At 40.3% G+C, this 27701-nt stretch overlaps 1 protein-coding gene across 1 annotated transcript in view; it reads left to right on the forward strand.

Annotated features, from left to right (window-relative positions):
- Positions 1 to 27701, forward strand: part of adcy5 (adenylate cyclase 5) — a 74979-nt gene that overhangs the window by 7256 nt on the left and 40022 nt on the right. Inside the window, exon 2 of the mRNA XM_061053091.1 lies at positions 26635 to 26784. Coding sequence (XP_060909074.1) covers positions 26635 to 26784 — 150 coding nt within the window. The remainder of the gene's footprint in view (positions 1 to 26634; positions 26785 to 27701) is intronic.

The raw sequence follows: 27701 nt of genomic DNA on the forward strand, positions 1-27701 counted from the left end.
CCATTAAATTTGATTTAATTGGAGCATCCGTCTGGTGTGCGGACTCAGTATTTTTCTAGTTTTTCTCTTAAACCTCGAATGTCCTTGAAGCTTCTCCTACAACTCTGAAAATGTTGGACTGAGTGTAACTTGTGAAGGGTAATTTTCTCAGTCAATCCTGTACAATCACAATTGTTTTTGTAACCAGAGGGGTCGCCCCCTGCTGGCCATGTTGAAAGGTTTAAGGCACTTTTTCATTGGTTTCATTTGGTTTGGTGAGAACAATAGCATCAGATAACAGCTCTGGACTGATAACGTTATAGCTAAACTCAGCTGTGGTTTGTGACTGCTGATGAGTTCTTGCAGCATTGCAGGTTTTATGATGCTGAACTCTTGTTCACCTCAGGCAGTTTTAGACCTTTTTTTTTTTTTTTCAGGAGCCCAGAATGGTTTTGAAGAGATCATGAACCATTGAAGAATGATTTTTTTTTTTTGTTGATTTAAAGGTCAGACAGTCTAAAGATGACCAGGGTAATGTAGGTCCATGGATGTTGTTAAGACCTCTAGGTTACAAAGAACAGCTGTTTCAACAGCATGTGAATGACTTAATGTAAAAAGTCATTTAAAGACAATTAAAGCAAAGTAAGGGTAGAGAACAGTTTTTTTTAACCCTTACTGGAAGTGGGAGAGTGAATTTCTTTACATAAATGGATGTAGGCTACAAAATGTATACCCCAGAGAGAGTTTGTCCATAACTTCATAAGGCTCCATGCGATCTAAGACTTGGTAACACTGTTGTTTGCATACACCTGTTGAAATGGATCTTAAGTAAAAACCTCAATTGTTTCAAAAGAACTTACATTACATTTAGGTTTTACAGATAGCAGGAACATGAAGTATACATGACGTATTTCAAAATAACTCAGACAAATCAATCTGAATATTAATACCAATGTAGGCACTGGTTGTCGATTCCCATGCATAGCACAGAGGGTAAGAAATGTAGGTTAGAAATTAGGTCAACTATTTTGGATTTTGCAAATCATCAAAATAATTCCTACAGTGGAACTTAAACTGCATTTCTAATTTTCTACTCTAAATTTGAGACTCTCAAAAGTTAACAATCTTTGTTCCTTTTGTAGCATCAATAAGAAAAAACAGCAAAGGGTTCTGGGGTATTTTCCACAACCCCACAATACCATGTGCATCATGATACACTCTGATTTTGGATAATGACCACGTCCTTCACAGAATTCACTTTAACAGCTGAACAGATTAACAGCAGAGGCATATTAAGGATCCTACAACTATAAACACTTCAATTGAGCTCCTTGGAGATCCTAGAGATACACTAAAATATTTAAATCTCAGAGCTGTGGCTATGCTGTTATTGTTATTTGTTATTGTGAACTGCACCATAGGTCAACTGTCAACGCAGCTTTGCAGCCGTATCAATTCTGTAACATCTGCATTGATACATGTATTTACAAGGAGCACATGACGATATATTGCCATATTGATTTTTTGAGCACAGCCCTGTCTGATGGTATGAATATGAATACATGAATAACAGTATTGACACCGTTTAAAAGTAACACACATTTACACATTGCATTATCAGTCTTTGCTTAATGTAAGTACAAAACATTTATGAACACAATAATACATTTTTAAAGTAACAATATGTCATTTTTCCACATTTAATTAGAAGTTTCAAAGGTTGATTTAATTGCACAATGATCTTAGTAACAGGCCGCGCTGTGGACATAGCAGATACCTTGGTGAGCTGTGATTCTATACAGCTGTTTGATGGTACTTTCTGACAACCCAGGAACTATCAAAGTGGAGTTACTTAGCTGAACTGAAGCTGCTTGTGTACAACAAGCAAGCATTATTTTCATTGAGAGAAGGAAATTAACATCTAACATCTGCACATCTTTTTTTTCAACTTCGATCACAAAAGAAACTTAAAAAGGATCTACACAGTTTGTCTGTTTACTTCATTAGTGACCCAGAATCTGATCTGTTATCGGTTTAACTTTTGTGATTGCGAGACACGGGGTAGAAATGCAAAATGTGTTGATGGGACTTTAAAATTCCTGAGTGAATTCTTGATTCTTTTTTTCCCGCGTCCCTTCTTTTCTGCCTCCTCTCCGTTTTCATGAAGCAGAATTGCATACAAGCGGACCAGTAGCAGTTGGCAGGATTCCAGAGGTAACAGGGTTTTCTGCCTGTCCAATTGAATTCCACGTTGCTCTAAATGTGTGGAAACTCAAAACAGATGTCCATATGATCTCCCCTCCCTTTACCTACTTTCTTAAACCCTCTCCCTCTTGATCCTGACCTGCTTCTAGTCATGCATTTAATTTCCCAGTTAGACTGAAGCCCCGTTGGACTGGCTTTTAACCACTTCCCTCCCTTGCAGGACAAGCTGCATGAGCTCTAGAGCGATGAGAGAGATTGTCCCGCAGGAAACACTGTCTACAGAAGAATGAAGACATTACATGTTCATCCTCGTCCCCTCCCGTGGCAGTGTTGAAAAGTTTCAGCTGCTGTTTGCTTTGTTCTATCATATTGAATAATCGGAGCACCCAGAGGCCGAACGGTGTGACACACAGGATGCTGCTGTTTTGGAGATCACATTTGATTCAAACATGGATGCAGGGCAAAGCATGAGTACCTTTCAGAAACCGCTGGTGACGCATTCCCCAGTGAGTCCACAGAACAGCTCAGTACTGCCGTAACGTAGCAACAAAATCTATTTTACAAACACCATCAAACTCCTCTCCTGGCTTCCCTGGGAGTGTGTGTGTGTGTGTGTGTGTGTGTGTGTGTGTGTGTGTGTGTGTGTGTGTGTGTGTGTGTGTGTGTGTGTGTGTGTGTGTGTGTGTGTGTGTGTGTGTGTGTGTGTGTGTGTGTGTGTGTGTGTGTGTGTGTGTGTGTGTGTGTGTGTGTGTGTGTGTGTGTGTGTGTGTGTGTGTGTGTGTGTGTGTGTGTGAGAGTTTTTTGTTCTTTTCTTTTACTCAAGCCATAGACTACCTGCACAACAATTGGTATACTGGGTTACATTCAGACCCATATATATATATTTTTTTTAATTGATCTTTATTGAGGCCTCTTCTTTTTTTTTTGGGGGGGGGGGGGGGGGGGGGGGGGGGGGCTTTTTATGCCTTTTTAAGAGATAGGACAGTGGATAGAGTCAGAAATCTGGAAGAGAAAGAGAGTGGGGAATGACATGCGGGAAAGGAGCAACAGTTCCGATTCAAACCTGGGTCGCCTGCTTGGAGGACTAAAGCCTCTGTACATGGGACACCTGCACTAACAACTAGGCTACTTGCACCAATATTGTGTTGCTTTTTTCCATGAACAGATTATGTTTCCAGTAAAAATTAATTGTCAAAAAAGATCTTTGAAAATGGACCATAGTATGAGAATATATTATAAATTGGACTGATGATAAGATATTCTCAGATGCGAGGCTGACTGTACTGAAGTCCAAGAAAGCACTATAGTAAGGAAAGCCATACGTTTTTAGCTTGGCCTTCTCACCCGTTCACTCTCTTTACCTTTTTATTTTATTTTTGTTTTACCTTTATTTAACCAGGCAGGTCATTAAGAACAGATTCTTATTGGGGGGGGGGGGGGGATGTTAAAAGGACAAACAGCACAGTTAGAAGATAGCAGTGTCCAACATTTCCAACAGCCAAATGCATTCCAAACAGTCACAGCACAGTAAAAAGTTAAAAGAACATATCCAAACGTACCGGCCATAAGGAAGGCAAAACACAGTCATCACATGTACAACGTATCCTCCTTACATACACTCACAACAGCAGCACAGCACATAGAACAACCACATAGATGTGTGGCATACACATGCAATACACGGAGAGGTGAACATCTAAAAGACAACATGCATGGGAGAGACAGTAATGAGCCAGCAGACAGAGGAAGAAGCTGCTTCATACTCATGTCTGCTGGCCAGAAGTTGTTGTTTGTTGATACTGTGAATACGTCCAATCACAAGTAGCATCGACATAATGGCTAAAAACGTAGTCGCTATAGTGTCAAGCTCTCTCATTTTGATTGCCATCTTGGATTTCAGCATTGTCTTTTTTATTTTTTAAGATTTTTTCGGGGGCATTTTCTGCTTTTATTGGAGAGATAGGACAGTGGATAGAGTTGGAAATTAGGGAGAGAGAGAGAGAGAGAGAGACCGTCTTTTTTTACATCACGGCAATGAATCATTATTTGTATAGCAGCGCCAACTCATAACAAGTGTTATCTCGAGACGCTTTACAAAAAAGCAGGTAGAAGACCTTACTCATTGTTGTGTTACAAAAGAAAAATGGGATGGGGGAGATGGGATAAGATGCAGGAAGGACTTCTCCTTCGTATTCCTAAAGGTTCCTGTAGTCCACCCTTCCTCGCCGCTGAGGTGGAGGTCAGAGCAGGCGGTACATGAATGAGGACGGAGCTGGTTGTGGGGACGACACAGTCTGCAGGTTGTGGCTGGGCAGGGACGTTGGGTAGTGCCCGATCACCTCTCTGTAGGTTGCGGGGAGCTCCGTCTACTGCTGGGATAAGGCCTCCTGGGCTTCTAAATGTCTTGCCCCCCTCACGTCCTCGCTGCGAGGGTAACGTGTGAAAGGGGAGTGCATGAAATTGGATTATAACATATTTATGTTCATAAGAAGAGTTCAAACATTTGCCTGAATTTAACTTGGTCAATCAAAGTAACAGCTGGTTAACCTTTTAGTAACATGCCTGATTAATGTTCATCTACTTGGATTAAAGTGGTCAGTGTGATACAGCTGCAAGGATGTCTTATCTGAATAATTAAAACATCTTTGTCACAGAAGAGTGTCATTGCTCAGCAAGCAGGACTTGCTGCATTTTTAGGAAAGACAAAACTCATATTTAAGAACATCCTGTTTGTTCATTCTGCGCAGATTGTTTGACGACGTAATTTAAAACTGACGGATAGTTTCCACTTCTACATGATTGGGTTTCTGCTGCGGTGAGTGGAGCAACATGCTGCTGCTGCTGAGCTTCATTGCTTCATTCTGCTCGTCATTAATTTTAATTAGTTTGTTTGCTACTTTGGAATTCAGCCTCATGGTGATGTTGTTATTTGCAGGGGGAATTATAAATAATTGTGTCACACGTCTTTAATATGTAATCACTCTTCCGAGAGCTTCTATAGTAATCATAATAATCATAATAATAATAATGTGCTGCTGCCTGTTGTTGGCCTGACCAGTTTGTGATGATTATTAATGATATTGTTGCAGTGGTGTTTGTAATAGGAATAAATAATTAAATCTCTTAAATCGTCATTATTCCGAGCAAAACCAGATTGTTTTATAGCTCCATAGTTAAATTGCTTTTTGTTTTCCTCCTCTTATAGGGCTTTCACACTTGCAGAAAACTCCTGATATTTCCAGGAAAAGCTGCATGTGTGAACGCAAACAGACACATTTGGCAAATATTCTCACCATAGCATCGTATAGCGGACTCCACATCATTTTTTGTTACGTCACGTCTCAGGCTTTTGTATTTGTTTTAATATTAAAGGAGGGCACATAAGTGGGGACAAGAGGCAATCGGTTGCTTCCATTCCTCACGCCTTCATTTATATGCGCACATCTTTTGTTCCCTCGTGGACTGTGTTTTGAATAACCTGAAAAATAACTTCAATAAAGGTGATTATCATTCCATCGCTGAATGAAATAAAATGCTTTACCCCTGATTATGTAAACTACAGGTTGCATAATGGTGTGGCTTTAATCACAGGTTTCAATTAATGTGATAATGATTTATTTTCTGGCAAAGGCACCTTCAGGCTAAGGGTGTTAGCACAGTATGATAACCTCAGTATTGACTTGCAGTGCCCTCCAACCCTCCACAGCTATTATATAACCAGCTGTTGTAACCAACATCTCTTTGACACGAGGAACACCAGCACAGGTTCCCCTGTGGTTTCTTTCATGAAAGATGAAGTTGTTTTGTTAGAACGGTTTCCCCAAACAGCGAGCCCGTTAAGCGTGTTAGCTCCTGAATATGTGATGTATAAGCACACAGAAGATTTCTTTTAGGAAAATTCTCTTACCAAGTGGAAAGTGATTTTAGCATAAGCGAGTCTACTGACACAAAGCAGAAGTATTTTTGGGTCTAGGTCTTTATGCATTAAAACAAATGATCACACGGCTTTGTGTGATCTTGATTCTGATTGGCCAATTACGCATAGCAACAATCTTCCTAAGAATGATTCACCGTAACTAAAGCTGCATTCATGAGCTCCTTGGATGGTCCCAGTTTTCCTAGTTAGTATGTTGGTCCTCCTATTTTCAGTTCGGAAAGTCTGAATGTTGGAACAACGGCAAAAAAAAAACTGTGTGGCTGCAACGAAGAAGATGTGAGGAATGTCACAGTTATAAATTATTTTAAGCAAAAAGTTTATGTGCAATACGCAAATTAATCAAAAGAAGGTATCTTCACATTAACAAAACATCAAACCCATATGATGACGAGTATTTTGTCAAGTTGGGCACATCATTTTTTCCCGGAGTTTCCGAGTGGTTGTCCCAACTGGAGCAGGCGTTCTTGTTCATTCTCCAAATCAGGAAGTTGTTTTTCCAATAAGTCAAACATCACATGGGGCGGCTGTGGTTGTTAATTCGGTCGTCTCTTAACTGGAAGGTTGGAGGTTTGATCCCCTGCTGCAGCCACATGGCCGATATGTCCTTGGGCAAGTTGCTTCCGCTGCTTCGGCGGCGGTGGCGTATAAATGTGTATGAGTAGATTTGTTAATACTGATGGACTCTTAACATAGCAGCCATCAGTGCGTGAATGGGTATGAATGACCTGCGGTGTAAAAGCGCTTTGAGTAGTTAGAAGACTAGAAAAAGCGCTTAACAAGCTCAAGTCCATTTACATGAATGCATGGTCAGACACGCAGGTGGTTTCTAGAGATGCAGCTCTAATCACACACTCTGGAGGAATATCTGAATTCTTATCAATCCATGGAGAGACGTATAGGTTGTGCACCATGTACGCTACATGAACTTGTGATGCGCCCTATACGCGGAAAAGTTGGCTCTAGGAAGTAATGTTCATTTCTTAAGTCGGTCTGTTTACTGAGGGAAAGAAAAAAGAGAAAGTACACACATGAAATAGGCATGGAACCGTAGACACAGAAGTGTTTTAAAAGACTGAAAGGAACGAGAAAATGTGTCAACAGACTCAGACAGTGATGAGGCAGAAGAATTCTTTCAGATGCTTCACTGATTCATGCCGACCTATTCACCTCGTCTCAGCAGGGTGTCTTCACCATCAGTAGAAATGTTGAGCTTAATGTGAGTAATAACAGCGAGGTTAGCTCATTTTATGAAGGCTACAGGGTTAACAGTTGCTCTGCACCAACAGCAGAGTCCAAGGTGAAGTGACTGAGATACTTTTATTCTTCCAAGAATTGTGAACTTAGTCGAACTGCTGACCCAAATGACTTTCTATCCCTTCACTGAATGAAACGCTGTATCTCTGACTCTGATTTCACTCTTGTATAACAAAATACCAAGAACTCCATCAGACTCATTTGTAAAACTTGTTAAGCTAATTTGCAGATTTGAAAGCCCCTTAATGAAAGTGGTGGTAGTCGTCTGCATCAATCTGACTCGATCTACGTCGGTAATTGACGCTCAAGCTGCCTGAAAGGTTTCCATGTTACATTTTATTAAAGTGTCTCTGCTTTCATCGTTATGCAGCATCAAAACGAGGAGCTTTAGTTCTACTATGATAGCTTTTTTGGGGATGTAGTTTACGCAAAAGTAGAGGAACTTGGTCCCCTTAGAAATTGAGATACCCCTGCTTGAGGTAGAACAAAGCACAAGCATTTTTTCCCCTGCACTTTCACATGCCCTGTTTGTGAAATGGATGGTTATATAAAATGTTAAAAATGAAAAAAAAGACACTATTTGGCTGTTGTTGTTTTTTTTGTTTTTTTTTGATCTTACAAAAAAAGTGAAAATAGTGGAAATAAGAGGCTTCTCCACAAGGGACAACTCCTGCCTTTAGAAATGTCACCAAAGGGGTGATGATGGCCTGGGGTTAGGTCTGTCCCATGTACAGAGTATAGTCCTCCAAGGGGGTGGGGGCAGTCCGGTTCGAGTCCGACCTGTGGCTCCTTTCCTGCATGTCATTCCCCACTCTCTCTCATGATTTCTTCCTCAATCCACTGTCCTATCAAATGGAGGCATAAAAGCCCCCAAATAATAAAAATCTGAGAATGTCACCAAATGTTTACGCGATGTTCACGGAAGGTTATCACTTACAAGTGATCAATATCATTATGAATGAGATTGAGACGCCTGAACTTGTGATGTGTCCTTCGCGAACAAATTGGCTCAATGAGCTGGCTCTTTTATGTGAATGAATGGAATTTTTGAAATGAACAGTGGTTATTTTTAAATATCAGAAACTCCCTGAAGCTTAGTTTTAATGTCTTAAACATGTTTCTTTAATTAAGAGAATCATCATGTTGCTTGCTTTTGTGACTGTGCCTGACCGTGACTGTGGAAGCACATACACATGAGGACAAAATGATTAGCCCCCCTATGAAAAAAGTATTTCCGAAGTGCTATTAAACAGAGCAAAGAATTTTTAACACAGCTTTTTCAAACATCCAAGTTTTATTTTGGATGCTTACATTATTTTACTTTGCACACAGAAACTAAATTATTTCACAAAAAACAAAAACTACCAGGGTCAAAAATATTAGCCCCCTTAAGAACTGACCTTTTTATTGAGCCATAGCACAAACCACTGTTGTGCAATGATGTGCTTTAACTTTGTAATGCTCAAAGCTTGTAAAATCAAGTTAAAATTGAGGGTTATCTCCCAATTTACACACAGTATAAAAACATCAGTAAGGGTTTGAGCTGTCACTTGAGAAAGCATCATGCCAAAAACAACAGAAATCAGTTTAGACTTGAGAAAAAGAATTGTTGATGCTCACAAAGCAGGAGAAGGATATACAAAGTTATCACAGCGTTTCCAAGTGTCAAGAACTGGAGTGAGAAGTATCATCAAGAAATTCAAAGAGAGCCACACAGTACAGAACAAGCCTGGCAGAGGTAGGAAGCGAAAGATTTCAAAGACTCTGGAAAGAAAACTAGTGAGAGATGTGTCTAAAGACCCCAGAACAACAGACACTAGTGAATGACTTAGCCAAGTCGGGAATTGTAGTCTCAAAGAAGACAGTCACTAGAGCTCTGCACAGGAATGGACTGCGAGGTTGCAGACCAAGAAAAACTCCACTTCTGCAGAAGAGACACCTTCAAGCCAGACTGAAGTATGCTAAGGACAACCTGGAGAAGAATGGGCTGGGATTCCTCAGGAGACGTGTCAGAGACTTGTTGAAAACTACAACAAACGACTGCAGGCTGTTATCCAGCAAAAAGGATACACAATTGACTATTAGCATCAGGGGGGCTAATAATTTTGACCCTGGTAGTTTTTGTGAAATAATTTAGTTTCTGTGTGCAAAGTAAAATAATGTAAGCATCCAAAATAAAACTTGAATGTTTGAAAAAGCTGTGTTAAAAATTATTTGCTCTGTTTAATAGCACTTGGGAAATACTTTTAAAAAAATGAAATTTTCATAGGGGGGCTAATAATTTCGTCCTCATCTGTAGATAAATACATTTTGGACTCACTATTTAAGCAGTGCAGAACAGTTTGTTTCCTAGATTTTGCTCTTCACCTATCGTCTAATGTGCAAGCGACACTGCTGCAGCCTTGTGTTTATGCACGGTAGCAGAAAGCACAAGTGCACAGACCTGCAAATCTAGGGAAATGGCTGGAACCTCATTGACCCGGACTTTGCAGGTCTGTGCAAAAAAAAAACCTTGACCTTTAACATTTAGCTGGAGAGAAGGTTTGTGCAAGCACTGGCAAATAACGGTTTAAAAATAGCAATGACTAAGTAATGTGTTTAAATGTATCCCAGCATAAAATGATGTCGTTGATGTTTTTCTGCTTGTGCCACATCCATTTTCATAAGTTGAGTCCCCCTCTCGGCTGGCTGCACGTGTTTTCCTCTCCCATCTCTCAGGCTTACCTCATTATCAATGAGTCTCTGCGTTGGTCGTAGCTGCAGCTGGAACAGGAATCAGATCCTGGGTTTTAACCTCATGAATATAACTCTCACTCTGATGAGTAAGTCTCCATGGAGCCTCATGAATAAAACCATCAGAGTGCATGATATCCAGGACCTGTTTTCTGGCTGGATTTACTGTGACGTTCACCTTATACCTGGCCATATGCCTCACAATATAAGCAGGCCTATGAATAGACACAGTAGATGCTTCGTGGTACATTTATCTGCCCTGTATTGATGTAACTGAATGAAGGGCTTTTGCAGTTTTTCATGGGTAAATAAGTCATTTTCCAGCTACGTGTGTTTATAGTTGTGGTTAGTTTGGTGGTTATTGATGGAATATAATGATGGTTTTAATTATCATGAGATAAAGCTTGACTATGTGTCAGTGTTTGGGTTTTTACTTTGAATCCTTTTTATCCTAAACATATTTCCTGTTAAGTAGAATTGCTTGTTTTTGGCTTCTTTGTGGCAGCAGAAACAGTTGTAATCTTAATATCGGGTAAGAATAGCTTTGTAAAGTTAATGAATGATGAGTGAATTCAATGGCCATTTTTTTTCTCCTTCCGGCCCCCTTATACAATTTTTGTGTGAATCTGGGGTTGAGCTCACACGTGAATGTGGTGGGGTGGTGGTGTTGTTCATACCCTGCGACTGGTGTGACCTTTGTGCATGTGATAAAGTAGCTTCTTCATCCCTTCTTTCCAGAATGTTCTTTTCTCACTCGTTCTTTGATACTGAAAACTAGCTTTTTTGAATGGGTGTGTATGTGACTCTGAGGGCTTTTGCAGCAAGCCTCAAGTGGACACTTCAGGAACTGCAGGTTTTTTTGCACTTCTCCATTTGCTTATTTTTTCAACACCAGGTGTTGCTGCCTGGCATTGCTTCAAGACAATACTTTGAGTTAATGAAAAAGTTTACATCAGTCTGAGATAAGACATGTAACCTTGCCCCTGCTGGTAATAAGTTTGATTTAAGCCATGAGGGCAAACGATACAGGAAAAACTACAGAATGAGCTGAAAAATACTAAAAGGAAGAACTGCTGCTAATTTTGTTATAATTTCCTGTAGGTTCCTCAAGTGAAATCTTTCACATTTTAAAAGCAGTCATTGGAACCACTTTGTCATTAAAAAATATTGATTGCAGAAATGGAAATTTAGAAATGTATTCCAACCAAAATCTATCTGATCTTAACACACACCCTCCTACTGCTTGATAGTAAACTGCAAAAACACATGTAGTGTTGTCCTTCCTGTGGTATAATGCCTTTGCTTTACTAGGCTTTGTGTAATGTGAAATAAATGTTTTAATTAATATAAAAGTCTGCCATCTTTTCCCAGTTCTTTTTATCTCCAAAGAATATTGCGTCAGTGTGTTATTGTTACTGAAGAACCTAGATCTGACTGAACTATGAAGCATACAGGGTGTAAAATATCCTCACAGTGACGGCTACATAGTTTGCCACACAGGCTGCTTTTGTCAAGGTGTCACGAAGAGTCCATCCAACCCATTATGTTTCATTATGCTAATTGTGGACTGTAATTCCATTATCATGAGTAATGAATGCAAAGCTATTGTCCATGTGGTCAGGTCGTTGATGGACAAAGGAGGGGGAATGTGGTGTTTATCTGTTACTCATACGACAGATTCACTCACACATTTACAGATGACTCACACCTTAAATAATAGTGTGAGAAGTGTTCTTAGATATGATAATTGTGAAGTTGATAATTCGGCCTATTTAAAGAACCTGGGAAATGTTACGTGCTTTCTTTCATGTAAATGTTCAAATGTGAACAATGTCCTGGATGACATCTGAGTGAATTTCCGCACCGACACGGAGGACAGATTTGGTGCACTTGGCACCGAAGCTCACTGGAGCTCCCACATTCCCCTTCACAGTTTTATAGAGGCACCATTGTGACAGAGACATAAAAGCTGCTCAGGAAGGAGAGTGCATGGTACAAAAATGTGATTGTATCATTTTATCATTTTAAAGCTCATGGTGTGGTGACATGTCATTTCCTACGCAGGCCTTTAGTGTGAATTTCTTATTTTTACTGTGGGGAATTTGTCTTATGTAACACATTTACACAGCGTGCACACATTAAAGTCCTTTGACTCGAACTACATTTATACAAAGGGAATGGTTTCCTTTAGAGAAACAAACTGTACACTGAGTGTATTTATTCCCACGAGAGAGAGAGAGATAGAGAGAGAAGTGTGTCTGCACGTCTGTTTGTTATGTTATATTTAGAAAGTTCTGGTTGGATTGAGCTAAAACTGGCTCTGAAATTACAGATGGTTCATATCGGGCCTCTCTCAGTTTTGAGGTTATCATTATTCTGTGGCTGGCTGTCAAGGAAAAAAAAAAGCCTTAGTCCTCTCAGATGCCTCTCCAGCGATGCTCCCCACATGTATTATGACTGCGAGGCGGCGTGGTGGAGTAACACGGGCTGCGATAAGGCCGAGAGGCTCCCCACCTGGCCTTATATGGACGCAGTTTGAACCTTGGCCGATCGTGAGCTGAGGGGGATACGACCGTTCACGAGCCACAGGTCAGGGATTAGTTAGAGCTGTGAACTTCATAGAGGTTCCTGATCTGTGTCTCCACTGGTTAATCATATTTAGTGAATTCCAAAGTCAATGTTACATAAAGAAGCAGAAGCTGAATGTGGACCTCAGGGGAAGATATTACAACTGAAGTCTGAATCAGAGCCCAGTCGAGGAGATTTAAACATAATGTGAAGAAGTTAAAAAAAAGAAGAAGTGGTGCTTCATGCAGCACACACAATTCTGATTCTCAAATGATTTTTTTTCTCTATAGCTGCTCTCTTAACGTGGACTAAATGTAAGACAATAAAACACAGTGTCCGTCACTACAGTTTAATTTGTCTCTAAAAAAAGAATGATCCAGGAGCTGCAGCTTTTCTGCTGTCTAAGCATCTTTGTAACCTAACCATAATCACACAATAAAATAGTCATAGTAATAGTAAATAGTAATAGTAGTAATACAATAAATGTTATAACTGTGTCATAATCAAAAAGAAGAAATAATATTGTAATTTTGATAATTGTTTTGTGTTTTTTTCCTTTCTGCAATCACCAGTGAGAAACGTGCATTTTGACTTCCACTTGAAGCCTCTTTCCTTCTTTGCAGAGTTCAACATTAACGAATCTATTCAGGCTCACTAATGGTGGCCTTCAGTGAAGCATAATGCCCTTGCTCTAATTTACACCGTAAGACTAATCCACTCAGCATCAAACCACTGAATGGTGAGAGACATTTATTACGAGAGCAAATTAAGCAATTATTGCTTCTAATAATAGCAAACACCTCTTCTTTCTCACCCAGCGCCCATGTCCTGCTCTGTAAAGATGCTGAAGCTGTTGCCATGAAAACGCAGAGCTATGTGTGATATTGTGCGTCTCCTCACCTTGGCCTCGTGCCTCGCTGATGGCGTTCTCAGCTCAGGCCGTCAGAAACAGCACAATAGCTCAGCTGGCTGGGGGGGGGGGGGGGGGGTGCAATTCTCCTTCTAGATTCATTATCGCAACAGAAGTGCTGTTGTTGTTAGCTGTTTACTGTGAGGGTCTGAATGGACCTATAGCTCAATCTTTGTAAAAGATACATCTGCTATCATAAACATATACCGTGGTGGAGGTCATTACTTTACTGCACACGTGTTGTTTTAAGGCCCTGACACACCACGCAGACGGCAAAGAACTTGTGGCGTCTTGGCCAAAAAGTTGCACTTGAGCACACCGCAAAGACTACAGCTGACGGCCAACCACCACGTACGTTCTGCATGAAAATGGCACTGGCGTTTAACTCACTCATTTAACTGTGTAACTCTGAACTTTCTGGGTTCCTCTAACTGAATATGGGAGAGGTGTAAGTTTTCCAGCCACGGCTTTGGCTTTGTTTGCACAGTGAGCAGCTTTACATCAGCTACGGTAACCTTCAAGGGACACATCACTTAAAAGGCTATTACTTTACAGCATGATTTTAAAAAGCTCTTCAGTTCTTGGTATGCAGTCACCCCGGGTTTAGATAGCAATAAGCATCAAGGCTTCTTGACACTTTTGTTGATTACATCCCTCTGTAGTATTTATTCTTTAATGAGTGCAACAATGAAGACTCAAATACAATGAGGAGTATGTCGAATGCATCGTTGGTTATTTTATTGTAACATAATTAAAACATTATTGAAGTGTGACTGTACTGTGACCACTGTTTCACTTCTGAGGATATCTCATATTTCATGTCTTATACATCATGAGCAATGAAGGGCAGACATGCATACTCCAAATAAAGCTTTTACAGCTGCTGGATCAAAGACTCACACACACAGAGGCAGAGCACACACTCTGGATACACGCTGTGTATTAGTGGTTTCAAAAGCTCAGACACTCTCCTGACTTTATTTTTTTTCCCAACTCACCATTATTTTTATTCTCATGGCGGCTGCTGCATTGTTCTCCAGGGTGGCCACAATTCTTAACTGATTTTAGTTTGTTTGGTTGATGCTAAAACATAGTGGAAAATGCCATTAACTGGCTAACAAAACTAGCATTACATAGCACTCATTTTAATTTAGGAAACAAACTATTTCATTAACATATTTAAAGGAGCAATATGTAAGTCTGACACCTAGTGTTTAAAATTGGTACTGCAGTCAAAATTCAAAACATTGGAGATGGCTGATTTCCCCCCCCTCCTCTCTAGAGTCCATGCTCACACAGGTCACCATGTGGTGGACTCTGAAGCTTCAGTGTTTATCCAGCTCTGCATGGGTCTGTAAACCTTTCTGTGTTCTAACCTCTCTCCATTTTTCAAAAGCATCTCCAATATTGATCCTAGTTTGAGCACGTTTCTGCTCGTGGAGCTTATTAGAAACATGCAGAGGCTTTTTAGGTCGGGTACAATCACTTCTATCTGAACCAGTTCGCTTGCCCGCTTCCATCGCTGCAACACCTGTTGGTTTGCCTGGCAAACCGAGGGGCTTCCAAAACAGCCGTGTGTGGGTGCCTTAAGACCGCCTACCTTCTCCGGTCAGAACAAAAACAGACCATTCTGGACAGGAAATCTAAACTAAGAAGGAAGACATACTGGCTGCTGCATTGTTGTCAGAGAATCCAGCACTTTATCATCAGACATTAAGTAAAACATGTTATAATAAGGTCATTTTATCATTTAATTCAGTAGGTTTCATACATATTGCTCCTTTAACCTTCATTTAACCAGGAGTATTCACATTGATACAAAACGCTTTTACAAGGGAGTCCTGGCCAAGACAGCAGCATAGAAGGTTTCACACAACAGATCAAAAACATCAAAATTTACATCAGGCAATTAAATTAGCAGCGCTCAGCAGTAAAACATGCAAACACTGGTCAAACGATCCTTAATCTCGGTTTCAAATGTCAAGTGTAAGGTGACCTTTTAACTCAGACCAAGAGGACGATGCAAAAACATTCAAATCTCTTTCACCAAAGACGGAGCGTGCTCATGGAATTACATGCATGATAAGCGAAGGTTACAGCTACTTAAAGTTTTAGGAGTCAGTGATGTACCTAATAAAGAAGGCCTCATCCTGACTCAGACTGTGCAGCAAGTTTCACAAAAAAAAACAGATCAGTTGCTTTTTACATTGTCCTGCTTACAAACAACCCCAAAAATATAATTTCATCAGTGTAATTAATGAGACCAGAGGCCTCTTTAAGGATAGCTGTAGATGATGTTGAGCTGTATTTAATTTCACATCAATCTACTAAAGAGTCCCAGTTAGACAGATAATGAAACCAATAATCAGACATTAAAAGCACCAAAGGGTCACTTTGAAGATGAACTTTTGTACCAGACACTTCCCTGGACCGCTCTGAGATATGGTGCTGCAGATATGATGTAAGGGAATGTTGACACTATACATAACAACAGTGTGAAGGGCTCTGGCAGGCTCGGCGGTGCGGTTGGCATATTTTGAAAGGTGTTATAGTGTAAACTGTCACTGAGCGGGCCAGTTGTAACTGAGACGCACTCAAACGGCCTCGGAGGGCCTCCGCTCTGTTTTGACTCGTGTGTTGTTGAGATCACAGCGTGGGCGTGTTTGATCACTCAGACGGAACCGTCATGGCCGATGGCTGCCGGACGGCTCTCAGACACCCAAACACAACAGATGGGCAGACACAGAACATCACCAGGGCGGCGTGGGTAAAACTGTGGAACAAGTGGAGGCCGGGCAGAGGAGCATGGAGCGTCTAACACATGGACTTATCCATTAGGTCAAGCCTCCTACTGTCAGCAAGGAGCAATTAAAGAGCGAGATTTTTTAAAATATACTTTTTTATTTCATGCTTAGGGGAAACTTACATTTGAATTGAGTAACGTAATATGTGGTCAGTTATGACTGAGAGACTGGAAGAGGGACAGAAAAGCGGAGAAACAAAGATTATTGTAGATCTTTATTCTCATTGAGTAAGAGTTGTATTCTTTTTTTTTTTAGCGGTTTCTTCTTCTGCCACTTCTTTTTGACTCTTTTGACTTGTTTAGGGTCATTGATGCAACAAGTTCCTGATTTTACCCTTCTTTAGTTAGGCTGTTCCTGAACTCATAAACTGATTTTACTGTAGTTCTAAAAATAATTCCGGGGGCAGTGTTGGCCTAGTGGTTATGTCGCTAGAGGTTATATTCCTCCAAGTGCAGCGGCCCAAGTAATAAAGCAACCAAATCTTAGACAAATATTGAACAACAGTCTGCAAAATAAAAGCCACTAGCACAATAGTATCTTTAGTTCAACCACAAATTCAGTGTAGAAGAATCCTTGCATTTGACAGAAGGAATAATATTCTTTTCTTTTATTGATCCCATTTTAATATGATATTTATGGAGAGATCACAATTTGTTTATTGTATAGCATGCCATTCACTTTCATTGTAGTTGCACTTAAATTGTTGTTTATAATGTCTTTTTGCTCTTTGAATGGTCTCAGTATGATTTTTTTTTAGCTGTTTATTTTTTTATAAACCTACATTTAGTAAAATCTCTGAATACAACAAATTCTCACTTAAACCACTTCCACTTGTAGAGATGACTTTCCAACACTCTAAAATGATCTAAATCAGGTTTAAGAGTGTCCTTCTTGATATGTGATTTAGTATTTTCTCCACAAAGTAATCCTTGGTCCTCGTCACAATTTAGCTTTGTTTATCTCAGTGGTGTGAAGTAAACACACAGAACATGGTAGAGCTACACATCTACTCCTGGGACGGAGCATTAATGTTTATCCCCTGCTGGGTCAGAGGAGGTATGCGTGGTATGTTGGAGGCAAGGTACTTTCTCTCACTAAGCTCCCTCTCTCTCAAATACACACACTCATTATTTCACTCCAACACACACACACACACACACACACACACACACACACACACACACACACACACACACACACACACAGTTTATTTTCCCTAAACAGGAATTATTGGTTCATTCAGCGGCTACTACTCCTGAGACAGCCGTGATTAACTCAACTAATGTTAGACTGTGTTTGAGTAGCAGTGACCTTTTTAACACTTTAACAAGCCTTGATTTTGTCAGACATACAGATTAATTAGCACAAGTGTTAGCAAGACTGCTTTATATATGTTCAGCATATCCTTTTATCATATTTGTTAAATATAAAATAAATCTCTGAAAATCGTGTTTAATAGTTTGTTCTCCTTGTTCTGTTGCGATGGGAAATGTTCACTCTCATTTTTTCGATTAGTTTGGAGAAGATATTGCCGAGATAATGGACAGCCAACTGGCACGCAGACACAAGTATCGCTTTCTCCATGGGAGTAGGACAAGTAGGCATCCAAACTGGACAAAAACACAATTTCTCAATGTGCAGCCAACTTTAGTGTCCATCTGACTCTGATGTGATTTCTCCACGGCGTCTTAGCTTGTTTGGCTTCATGCTATCAGAAGCTGACACCTTGAGGCACACCACACACTGTGGTCTGTCTTTATTAGCCCAAACGTTCAGCACATCTAGGGCGTGTGCTCTTACACCTGTCAATCATTTACCCTATATAAATAAATTGAAGAGGATGCTACGTGGCTTGGGCTTTAGAGATATTGTGTGTTTTTCTTTGAAATATTAAGTTCCTTTGTTTCTCAAGGTTCAACCAAAACGATCTGAAGAATAGTTTTCTCATCTTCAGTGTGTAAAATAGGAAAGGCTTAGCCCTGCTAGTCCAATCATACCAGCCAACCTTTATTATATGCTTGGTGTTATTGTGCTGGTTCCTATACTGTTGTATTTTTATTGCAGGCGTATATATTTGGAAGAAACAGTGTTTATTACGTTGTCTTTTTTTCTGCCGATTTAGCAGCAAAACCTGTGCCACTGAAAATGTAGAAATGTATTTGTCTAAAATACAATTGAGGTGGCAACAGCCAAGGGAGTGAATGAGGAGTACTACTGCAGGACAGGACGTCCCAGGAGACACATTTGTGTTTCTCATAGTGTTTCATGATTCTAGCAGACTATGGGACGCCTTCTCAGTCCACTCCTTTTCTCTCTATAGGCTCTGGGATTCTCGGGTAACATAGTGAGTCTGTTATAGGATATTTGCAGCATTGTTTTAAACCATTTCATAAAGCTGAGCGGATTCTGAGGCCTCAAATAAGCTGAAAGAATCATTTCACCGCCCGGCTTTGAATAAATCCGTGCCTGCAGAGAGTGCTCCTACGAGTTGTCAGTTCTTCCTCTTGTGTGTCTACACAGCTATTAAAAAGTGGATTTTTTTTTTTTGCCCAGTTGTAGTTTTCAAAGCAGTGGAGGGAAATGGATTTGAGTGCTAGGTGTTGACATGAAAGAGTGGGAAGCAGCAATGTGTCATGTGTTGCTGCAGTGAAAATGCACAGGTCTATATTTGGAAGGATCACTGGTTAGTCATTGTCCCCCTCACTGTCTCTTCTCTTTTGAAGCACGAGATGAAAAATTAAACATTCCTCTTCTTTTGTTTGTCGCTTGGGCTTGTCTTTCTTCTTCAAAGGCATGACTCATCAATTGACCTTTTAGCTCCCAGGAGTTCAGCTCTTGTGAGGCATCAGGGCTGCTTGAAAGCATGCAGTATGATGTCCCTGGTTTTGAAGTACAACTCCAGAAATGTCCTATACAAGCCAAAAGCTTCTTTTCCATAATTTTTCCTGAACAAATAATCTTGTTGATTCTGCAAGTTCTTGTCATGTCAGTAGTGTTTATTAGACCACATGCAGTTTGGGTGTGTACCAAGGTTTGTGCCTACGATTAGGAGGCAGAATAAACTAATGGTGTTTTCACACAGGAAAAAAAAACTCCTGGAATTCTCCCAACATTTTTTTGGGGTGAGCTGCATGTGTGACTACCACAACCAAAATTGACTTTTTTCTACCAACCCTTTTAGTAAAAAGTAATTTTCCACATGTGTCTTGATACTGTTTATATTTTGAATTGCAGGTGACATTGATGTAAAAGCCTACCTGTAATTGGTCTGCAATTTTGGCTTTCTGCAGCATCTTTTTTGTGTCATATCGTGCCTCCTTAAACCCCCCTCCCGTTCGACAGGGAAAACTTCACACTGTGAGCAACTCTGGAGGATTTCAGGGGCAGGCTGTCAGCTTATATGCGCTGATATTACTAGATAGACACCAGTCAAATAGCATTTCATTTGGGGCGCTGATGACGCAGCGGTTAATGCGTGTGCCCCATGTATGGAGGCTATAGCCGTGATGTACGTACATGTGCAGTAACTTTCCGGTTGAGTGACCTTCCTTATTATGTATATCTTTTCCACAAGTGTTTGATAACTGCATTTAAGAGGGATCAACGCTTTAAATGTATCTATCTCTACAGATCGGACATAAACCTTAGAAAGAAATCGGCCGACATATCGTATCTAATTTTTTTCTCCCCATTATTCGTATCAGCCCCAAAAATCCCATATGGTTCTGGCTCTAGTTAAGGTGTGCATTGTATAAAAGCAACACCATTGTGCTTCTTTGCATGGGCTGTAGTTCACTGTTTGATGGCTAAAAAATGAATGAATGCGTTCAGACGTTATACTTTCTATATTTACATTCCTCTGTTAAAATCAATGCTTCAGTACATGTTAGCACTCCACATGATAATTCATTAATTAAAACTGAAAACTTTTCCTTATGTAAGTTAAATTTTATATACTACAGTATACAGTGCACTTTGGCTTCACAGGGCAGAAATAACACAGTAGTCTAATAATAGAGGTTTCATGGGATTGCCATGGTGATATAGAATATATTAAATACAGTAGAAAAGTTGTCCTTGGTTCATGCAATGAGATCCTTGTGTTTGTTCCTGCATTATACAGCAGCTGACAGCTTTCAAGGTAAAATCCATCAACAAATAACTGCAGGCCCTCATGTGAGAGACTTTCAGCCTCTTGTACACACTGCTCTGCAGAGTGAGGCTGGCTCTGGGCTGCTCACAGTAATCAGCATGAAGCACATGACCTGCATTTGTCCTTAAACACACAATGAGCCCCACTGTGCTGACGAAGGGGCTGTACACTTGTAATCAATTTAACAATCTAATTAGAAGAAAAAAGTAAAAATGGGACTTACCAAAGGGCAGAGCACACAGAGGCCTGCTTATTTCTGTCGCTGGCTTTGGCTGAAAATAAAGTTTATGGTTTCCCCCGGGGGCACTTCCTCCAGTGATTTGTTGTCTTGTGATAGCAGTTGATGAACGTATCACAATTCCAAAAGCGATCTCTTGGAACTGCAAAGAGGTTCAACTAATTTCCTCAACATTTGTGTTAAAATGTTAGAGGGAGCCTTGCACCTGTCCTCTGTCGCTTTATTACAGGAAATTCAACAAACCAAGTCCACAAAAAAATGAAACAAAGCACTTGTTCTAAGAGAAAATATTTCAGTAGACTTTTCAAAAGAGATGTATTCATATCTCAACTCTGGGTCTTCTGACTCTAAGGGTCAGTTTTTGATAGAATAATCTAAAAAACACAACTTAATAAAAACAGATTCACACACTGAAGAGTAAATACCATACACTGTACAGAACAAGGATTTAATCACAGTAATGTCAACCCTTGGTTTCTGAAAAGGGGTTAGAAGCCCGATGACTGCCGACACCATACTGGCAATACTCGGCCTTTGCTTAGGTCATTCTAGAAACAGGCAAAGAGGCGGAGCTGAGGCAGGCTTTAAGCCTCCTGTCAGTCAACTCGGCCACGCAAATATAATAAAAACAATTCTTAGGCTTCGTAAAATCGAATCGGATGAGTCACCCCTTGGCAGTGTTTAGTTATAAAAATTAGCTATTCATGCCCAATTTGTTTTTTTGAACCACGCCATAAACATGTTTAATTCTGCTATAAAAAATAGGAACTTTAATATGGGACCTAATGGAGATTCAGCGCATTTAGAGCCAGCCTCTAGTGGACACTTGAGGAACTGCAGTTTTTTGCACTTCTTCCACATTGGCTTCATTTTCCATCACTGGCGCTTGCAACTTGTGAAATATTGACTCCTTGGACTTCTTCTTGCTCTCATGTTTTGATTTCCTCTGCAGGCATTTGTTAATAAAATATGAATTATTTTTGCACACATAAAAACACACAAGCACCCCAGAGAGCTGGCATGACACCCTCAGTGGTTACTTGTTATCAAGATTTGTCAAGAAGCAGATTTCTTTGACATTAATAGATTATTGCGTAGATGTTGCTCTGTGACATAAATTAATTAATTAATTAAACATCTCAATTTGAAAACAACCAAACATAAGTCTGACTATGGCTCAGGAAGAAGACTTCAACTTATAAATACAAAAAAGTGGAAAATAATTCATGATAATCAGAAACAAGCTTTTGTTATTAGCTCGTTTGCTTTTCAGCTTTCTTTGACAATGAGTCCGCTGGTCTGTGTGTGACAAACACAGATAATGTGACAGATGTGTTCATGATGTTGTGAACCGTTCGCTGGCCGATGTTTATTCGGGGTGTGTGTTGCTTCAGTTTCGGCCATTAATCACATGATTAATGGACAACAGAAACAAGGAAACACAGAGGAGTAGAATGCCTGTGGGAGTTATGCCAGGCAAACAGATTTTCTATTAGCTTGAAGTGTTACATAAAATTCTCTCTCCTCTTTGGGAATTAAGCATTTTCTACCCTGCTTGTGTTGGGGCTTTTTTCTCAGGAGAGTGGATAGAGTCAGGAATCAGGGGGAAAGAGGGCATGTGGGTAATGACATGCAGGAATGGAGCCACATTTCGGATTCGAACCTGGGCTGCCTGCTTGGAGGACTTTGGCCTCAGTACATGGGGAACACGCATACTAACCGCTAAGCTACCGCCGCCCCCATTTGTCAACTTTAAGCTAAATTTAGGTTTAAACTATTGAAATGAAAATGACATACTTGAAAGCTCTTATTGGTCTTTAGCTCTGCCGGTTTTGAATAGAGAATGATTCATCCTGAGAGCAATGAGAGCAGAACAATATGCATGAATCATGGAGGACTCGCTGAAAACCATTTCCCTTATTAAGTGACATGTTAAACTCTGAAGGCTTGAATCAGCGGAGACGTCTTCTCTGCAGGTATTTGCTAATAGATTTCTGTCTTCTTATACTCTGGGGATGAGCTCTGTGTTTCACTTTCCTGTTGCTGTGAGGAAAAGCCCAAAGGTTTCCAAATAAGGCCGTGGTGAGCTCCGGCAGTATTAATAGAATAAGCCTGCTGCCGAGGAATATTTGTATTGACTTGTTGAAAGACTTTATCTGATGCATGCCGTTTCCATGGCAGCGTGGGGGTGGGATGCTACGCGGCGGCGGCTGCTGCTGCGGTTGGAGCTTCATGTGCAGCTGCATTCGGGTAATGTCACTGTAGGAAGCAGGAACTCTGCTTTTTAAATGTCACGTTTGGACAGTTTCCAGCTGATGTGAAGCACGAGTCCAACATTATTTTTTATGGAGAACACGCAGACCTTTACACTCTTGGAGGCAGAAACATGCCCCCCCCAGAGGTTTGTACCTCCAAACCTACCAATCCTCCCCCTGAGGAAATAAAACATCCCATCCCTCCCTGCTGATGATATGCCTCCAAAACATTTGCTAAGCTAACTGGCCCCTCATAGACAATAAAGCAAACCAATTTCTCTGTAGTTCTTTACCTGTGGGACACATCATTGTCTTCTTTTCCTTCTGTTCTGCCTTCTCTATCAATGAGAGATCAGCACTTTATTTATTTAGAATGCAATAAAAAAAAATCCCTCTAATCTCTGAACTGTGCTTTCTTTAATTTATATCCATCGTACACGCTCCCAGAAAGTCATTCAGAGTTTGGAAGCTCTGCTTTCTGTAACCGGGCAAACTTTATTAAAAAAAGCAGATTCCAGCAACAAGTCCAGATTATTAAGAAAGTTCCAAGTTCATTTCTGATTTTACATGTTTTTCTATTTTAATATTAAATATAATATTACACATAAATAAAGCAGTAATCAAGTATCTCTGTAAATGTCAAAAGCTGGAGTTCCACTGGCTGTTTGTCGGGCCGTGTTCACATGGACAGGACGGCCTTGTGTATAAAGCTGCTTAGCCGAGAACTAGACAAAAATCTATACGCAATGTGAAGCCACAAGCTAATTTGAGTCTGCTAACATTAGCCTGCTAACACAACAATGCAGACCAGAGGCAATTGAAGCTTGAGCCAAGGATAAATTGTCCGCCGCTTGTGGTCAATGCTGCTTTCCATTTGATAACTCCTTTGTGTGAATGCGAGTTGAGGGTGGTTGGAGGTGTGTCCTTTGAGGAGAGCGGAGGCTTCAGTATGGTGGAGGTGTCACCAAACATCAGTTTTTGTCTGGTTTCATGCTGGGCGACCTCTACTGGATCCAAAAGTCACACATTCTTCCCTTAAGTTGACTTTGTTCTAAGGGGCTTGATAGAGCTGTTGTAACAGCTAGGAGGTCTCCGGTTAACATGCCAGTTAATCCATGAATGAAAAGGAGAGAGTGTGTTGACAAGACAACTCAATAAGTTAGTTAAAGTCAAAGATTACGAATAACAAATTAGTTTGACAATTTAACTTTTTTTTTTGTTAAGAATGAATACAAATTCAGTTAACTTCAAACATTAAAGCAGTCCGGAATAAAAAAAACAAAAAACAACTTAAAACACATAGATATTTTTTTACAGTGTATAAACAGTCTATAAATCTGCACGAACACAACCATCGACCCTAAGTCAATTCTGAGTGTGCTGACAGATGTTAGTGAATTCTGTTTAACGCAGCTCATTTGTTGAATTGATGTTGCTCGGATTCTTTGAGAGCTCCTTCAAAGAAAAGAGCCGTTTATGCTCCTCACAACAAATGGTCACCTACTTGAAGAAGTATAACTTACTGAAATGCTTTCAGGTAAGAATAGTGCTGTCTAAGTAAATATTAGTCCAGCCAAAATAAAGAGGATCATGGGAAATAGACCCTGGCTGTGTTTATCTTAAAAGGCATTAGTCTTCTGTGGTTCAGCTCGGGTTACTTAAACAGTTAGATAAGATGTCCAAATAGCAGAAAGAGTGTGTAACCTTTTCTTAATCCACTTCCTTTTTTTTGTCTCACACCTCTCTTCTTTGTTTTCCTCGGTCATGCATCAAGTCCAGCCCATGTTCCGGCAGCCGCTCCTCCCTCTGAGCGTGCTCGGTTTTCTGCGTGGCGACCTGCTGAGGGTTTTTTTTTTTTGACTCGATAAAGACGCGCTGTGTTTGTTCAGTCTGTTCCGGCAACAGAAAAGGCCCGTGGTGTGAATGAGATTCAGCTGGCTGATTCAGCCCATTAAATGGCTCTACAAAAAGAATGAGCTGCTTGCTGCCAGTCCCAGGACCGACTGTATGCCTGGCACTGAATGGAAACAATGTCTCTTTAGCTCCGGTGCCTTGGACTCATGACAGCATGCAAGCTGTTTGATAGGTGGAAACTTGGACCAGAGCCATGAAAGCTGGAGGTTGTGATTTGCTGTAAATTAGAAATTGAAGTTTAAGTGGGGCACACACATGCTAGTGTGCACAAACAAAGATTCTCCCACTCTCCCACTCCCCTGGATCTTGAAAATTTAAAAAAAATCAGAGAATCGAAAAAGACCAAGTTTTCTGTTGTATCTTTCATCACTACACTGATTTACACACGTCTTTATGGCCACAGTTTAATGGCAAAAGCGTATTAATTTAAATGTACATAGAAGCATTAAGCAGGTTTATATTTTCTGTAAATCTTTCTTTTCGACTAACCACTGTACTGTCACAGCTAAACTTTTGTTTCAGAGTTTCTTGCACTCCTTTGCAAAAAAACAACTGTAGTCTAAACTGCAATATTAAAGCCTGTGCAAAGGAAGTGGACTTATACGACATGACATACATGATGTTCACGCAGACAACACGATAAATCAACATTATGGAGGAATTTGGTATGCTGCACTTTGGCGCCCAACGAAGGTCTCCGAGTGCACCTGCACTGTCTTAAAAAACACATTTAGTGTATTGATATATCCAGCTTGGCGTCAGACCTGAAGCCTGCTGTAACGTGAAGCTAGCCTCTCTCCAATGTGTAAAAGCCTGTCCAATATTTACTGTAGTCCAGCTTCTTGCTCGGTCACTCTCCCTTTTACTCTTCTTAGCTTCATCCGTCAACGTCCTCTTCCATCTCTTAGCCTCGGCCATTGTGTCAAACAGTACCCAGACGTGCTCACTGGCTTCGTTGTAGTTGAAGACTGGTGTGTGAACTAGTGCGATTAAGCCGTAAACGCACTTCTTGAGAGAGAACCGCGGCCCACTGCTAAAGTCACAAAGCGCTGTGTGCAGGCGACCTGGGCACACTGTGGAAACGAGATGGACGACATTCTCCCTGTTGAGAGTTATTGTACTACTCGATCGACTCTGGAACTATTCAAGGTGTAAAAGTGACATATTGTTGCTGTAAAGACTTCTGTTTTAGATGCTTGAGAATGGCTGTTGTCATCATGTTTTTTAGACCCATATTGTCACGACTTTGTTATTTCTCTATCCTGGTGAAGAAGACTTGTCAGCGGGAAGATCTTTCTTTTAGTATTTTCTTAAAAATGGTCAATTTTACTCAAAATGGGACCATAATTTATAAAATAAACATCATGCTGTTTTAAAGTAGCATGGAAGTGAGCAATTGAGTCCATTCACTCTTTAGGTAAATGTTTACTAAAGTAATAAATCAGCTGTAAAGTCGAGATATTATTAGTTATTGTCTCATACAATCAGTCCTTTTATTGCAACCGATGGAGTCGCCCCCTGCTGGTCATTAACAAGTATGACGGTTTAAGACTCTCACTTTTGCTTCACTTTTGAAAACCGAAAGACTGTGTCTACTTTTCTATACAACCTACGGACAATCTAACCCTCTGATGCTCATGGACTCCCTGTCTTTACATATTCTGCTCTCGGTTTTCCCCCACAGATAGTGTCCAACGTGCTGATCTTCTCTTGTACAAACATCGTGGGAGTGTGCACCCATTATCCCGCTGAGGGCTCCCAGAGGCAGGCCTTCCAGGAGACCAGGGAATGCATTCAGGCTCGCCTCCACTCGCAGAGGGAGAACCAGCAGCAGGTGAGAGCCAACATGCGTTTTATGGTGAACAGAGGGAGAGCACTGCAGTCCTTAAAGCAACAGTTACATTAGTGATTAAATCACATCACACTTTTTAAATGCAACACTCGCCTCCTGAATGTCGAAAGATAGTTCTGAAAAAGGCCCAAATTCTAGAGTTAAGATATACAAAAATATAAGTGATTGTGCAGCCAGGGGTCCAAGTGAGTATCATTTTTATCACTTTTTTTTGTAGAGCGTAGCAGCACAGATGATCTGATTTCATCCAGTTGAATGTTTGTTTTTTAGAGTAGAGAAAATACTTATGCAGATGCTTTGCAATGCAGGTTTAACCATCACTTTTTAACAGAAAATTACAATTAATCAAACCTGCAATAAAGAGATAAATGTAAATTAATCTGTACAATATGAGGGGAAAATTAAGAGGAGCATCAAGTCTGAATTTTTTGTATTAAAAAAAACCTAACCGCTAGGCCACCAGAGCCCCATAAAATCCAACTTTAAAAAGGCAAATATAGTGTTTCAGCTTTGGAAGAAGATTTCTTGTTTTGGATTATTTTGATTGAAGGAAAAATGTTGAGAATGAATTCAAATTTGAGATTACTGGTGAACGCTGAAAACCGAGTTGACCTTCAGAATAGGATATTATAGGATAGGATAGGATAGGATAGGATAACACTTTATTGATCCCCAGAGGGGAAATTCAGGCATTACAGCAGCACAGACAAGAAAGCTCAAAAATACACATTAAACAGAATAGATAAGATAAATATAAATAAAAACAGGGGGTATATACAGTACAAAATGAATGATGAAGTTAACTGGGGGGGAGAGAATTGAGACAGTATTTGCAGAGAATGACAAGATAAAGTGATTAAAGTGACTTGGTATGATAAAAATAAAAAATAAAAGCACAA

This window comes from Labrus mixtus, chromosome 13 (assembly GCF_963584025.1).
Source record: "Labrus mixtus chromosome 13, fLabMix1.1, whole genome shotgun sequence".
NCBI lineage: Eukaryota > Metazoa > Chordata > Actinopteri > Labriformes > Labridae > Labrus > Labrus mixtus.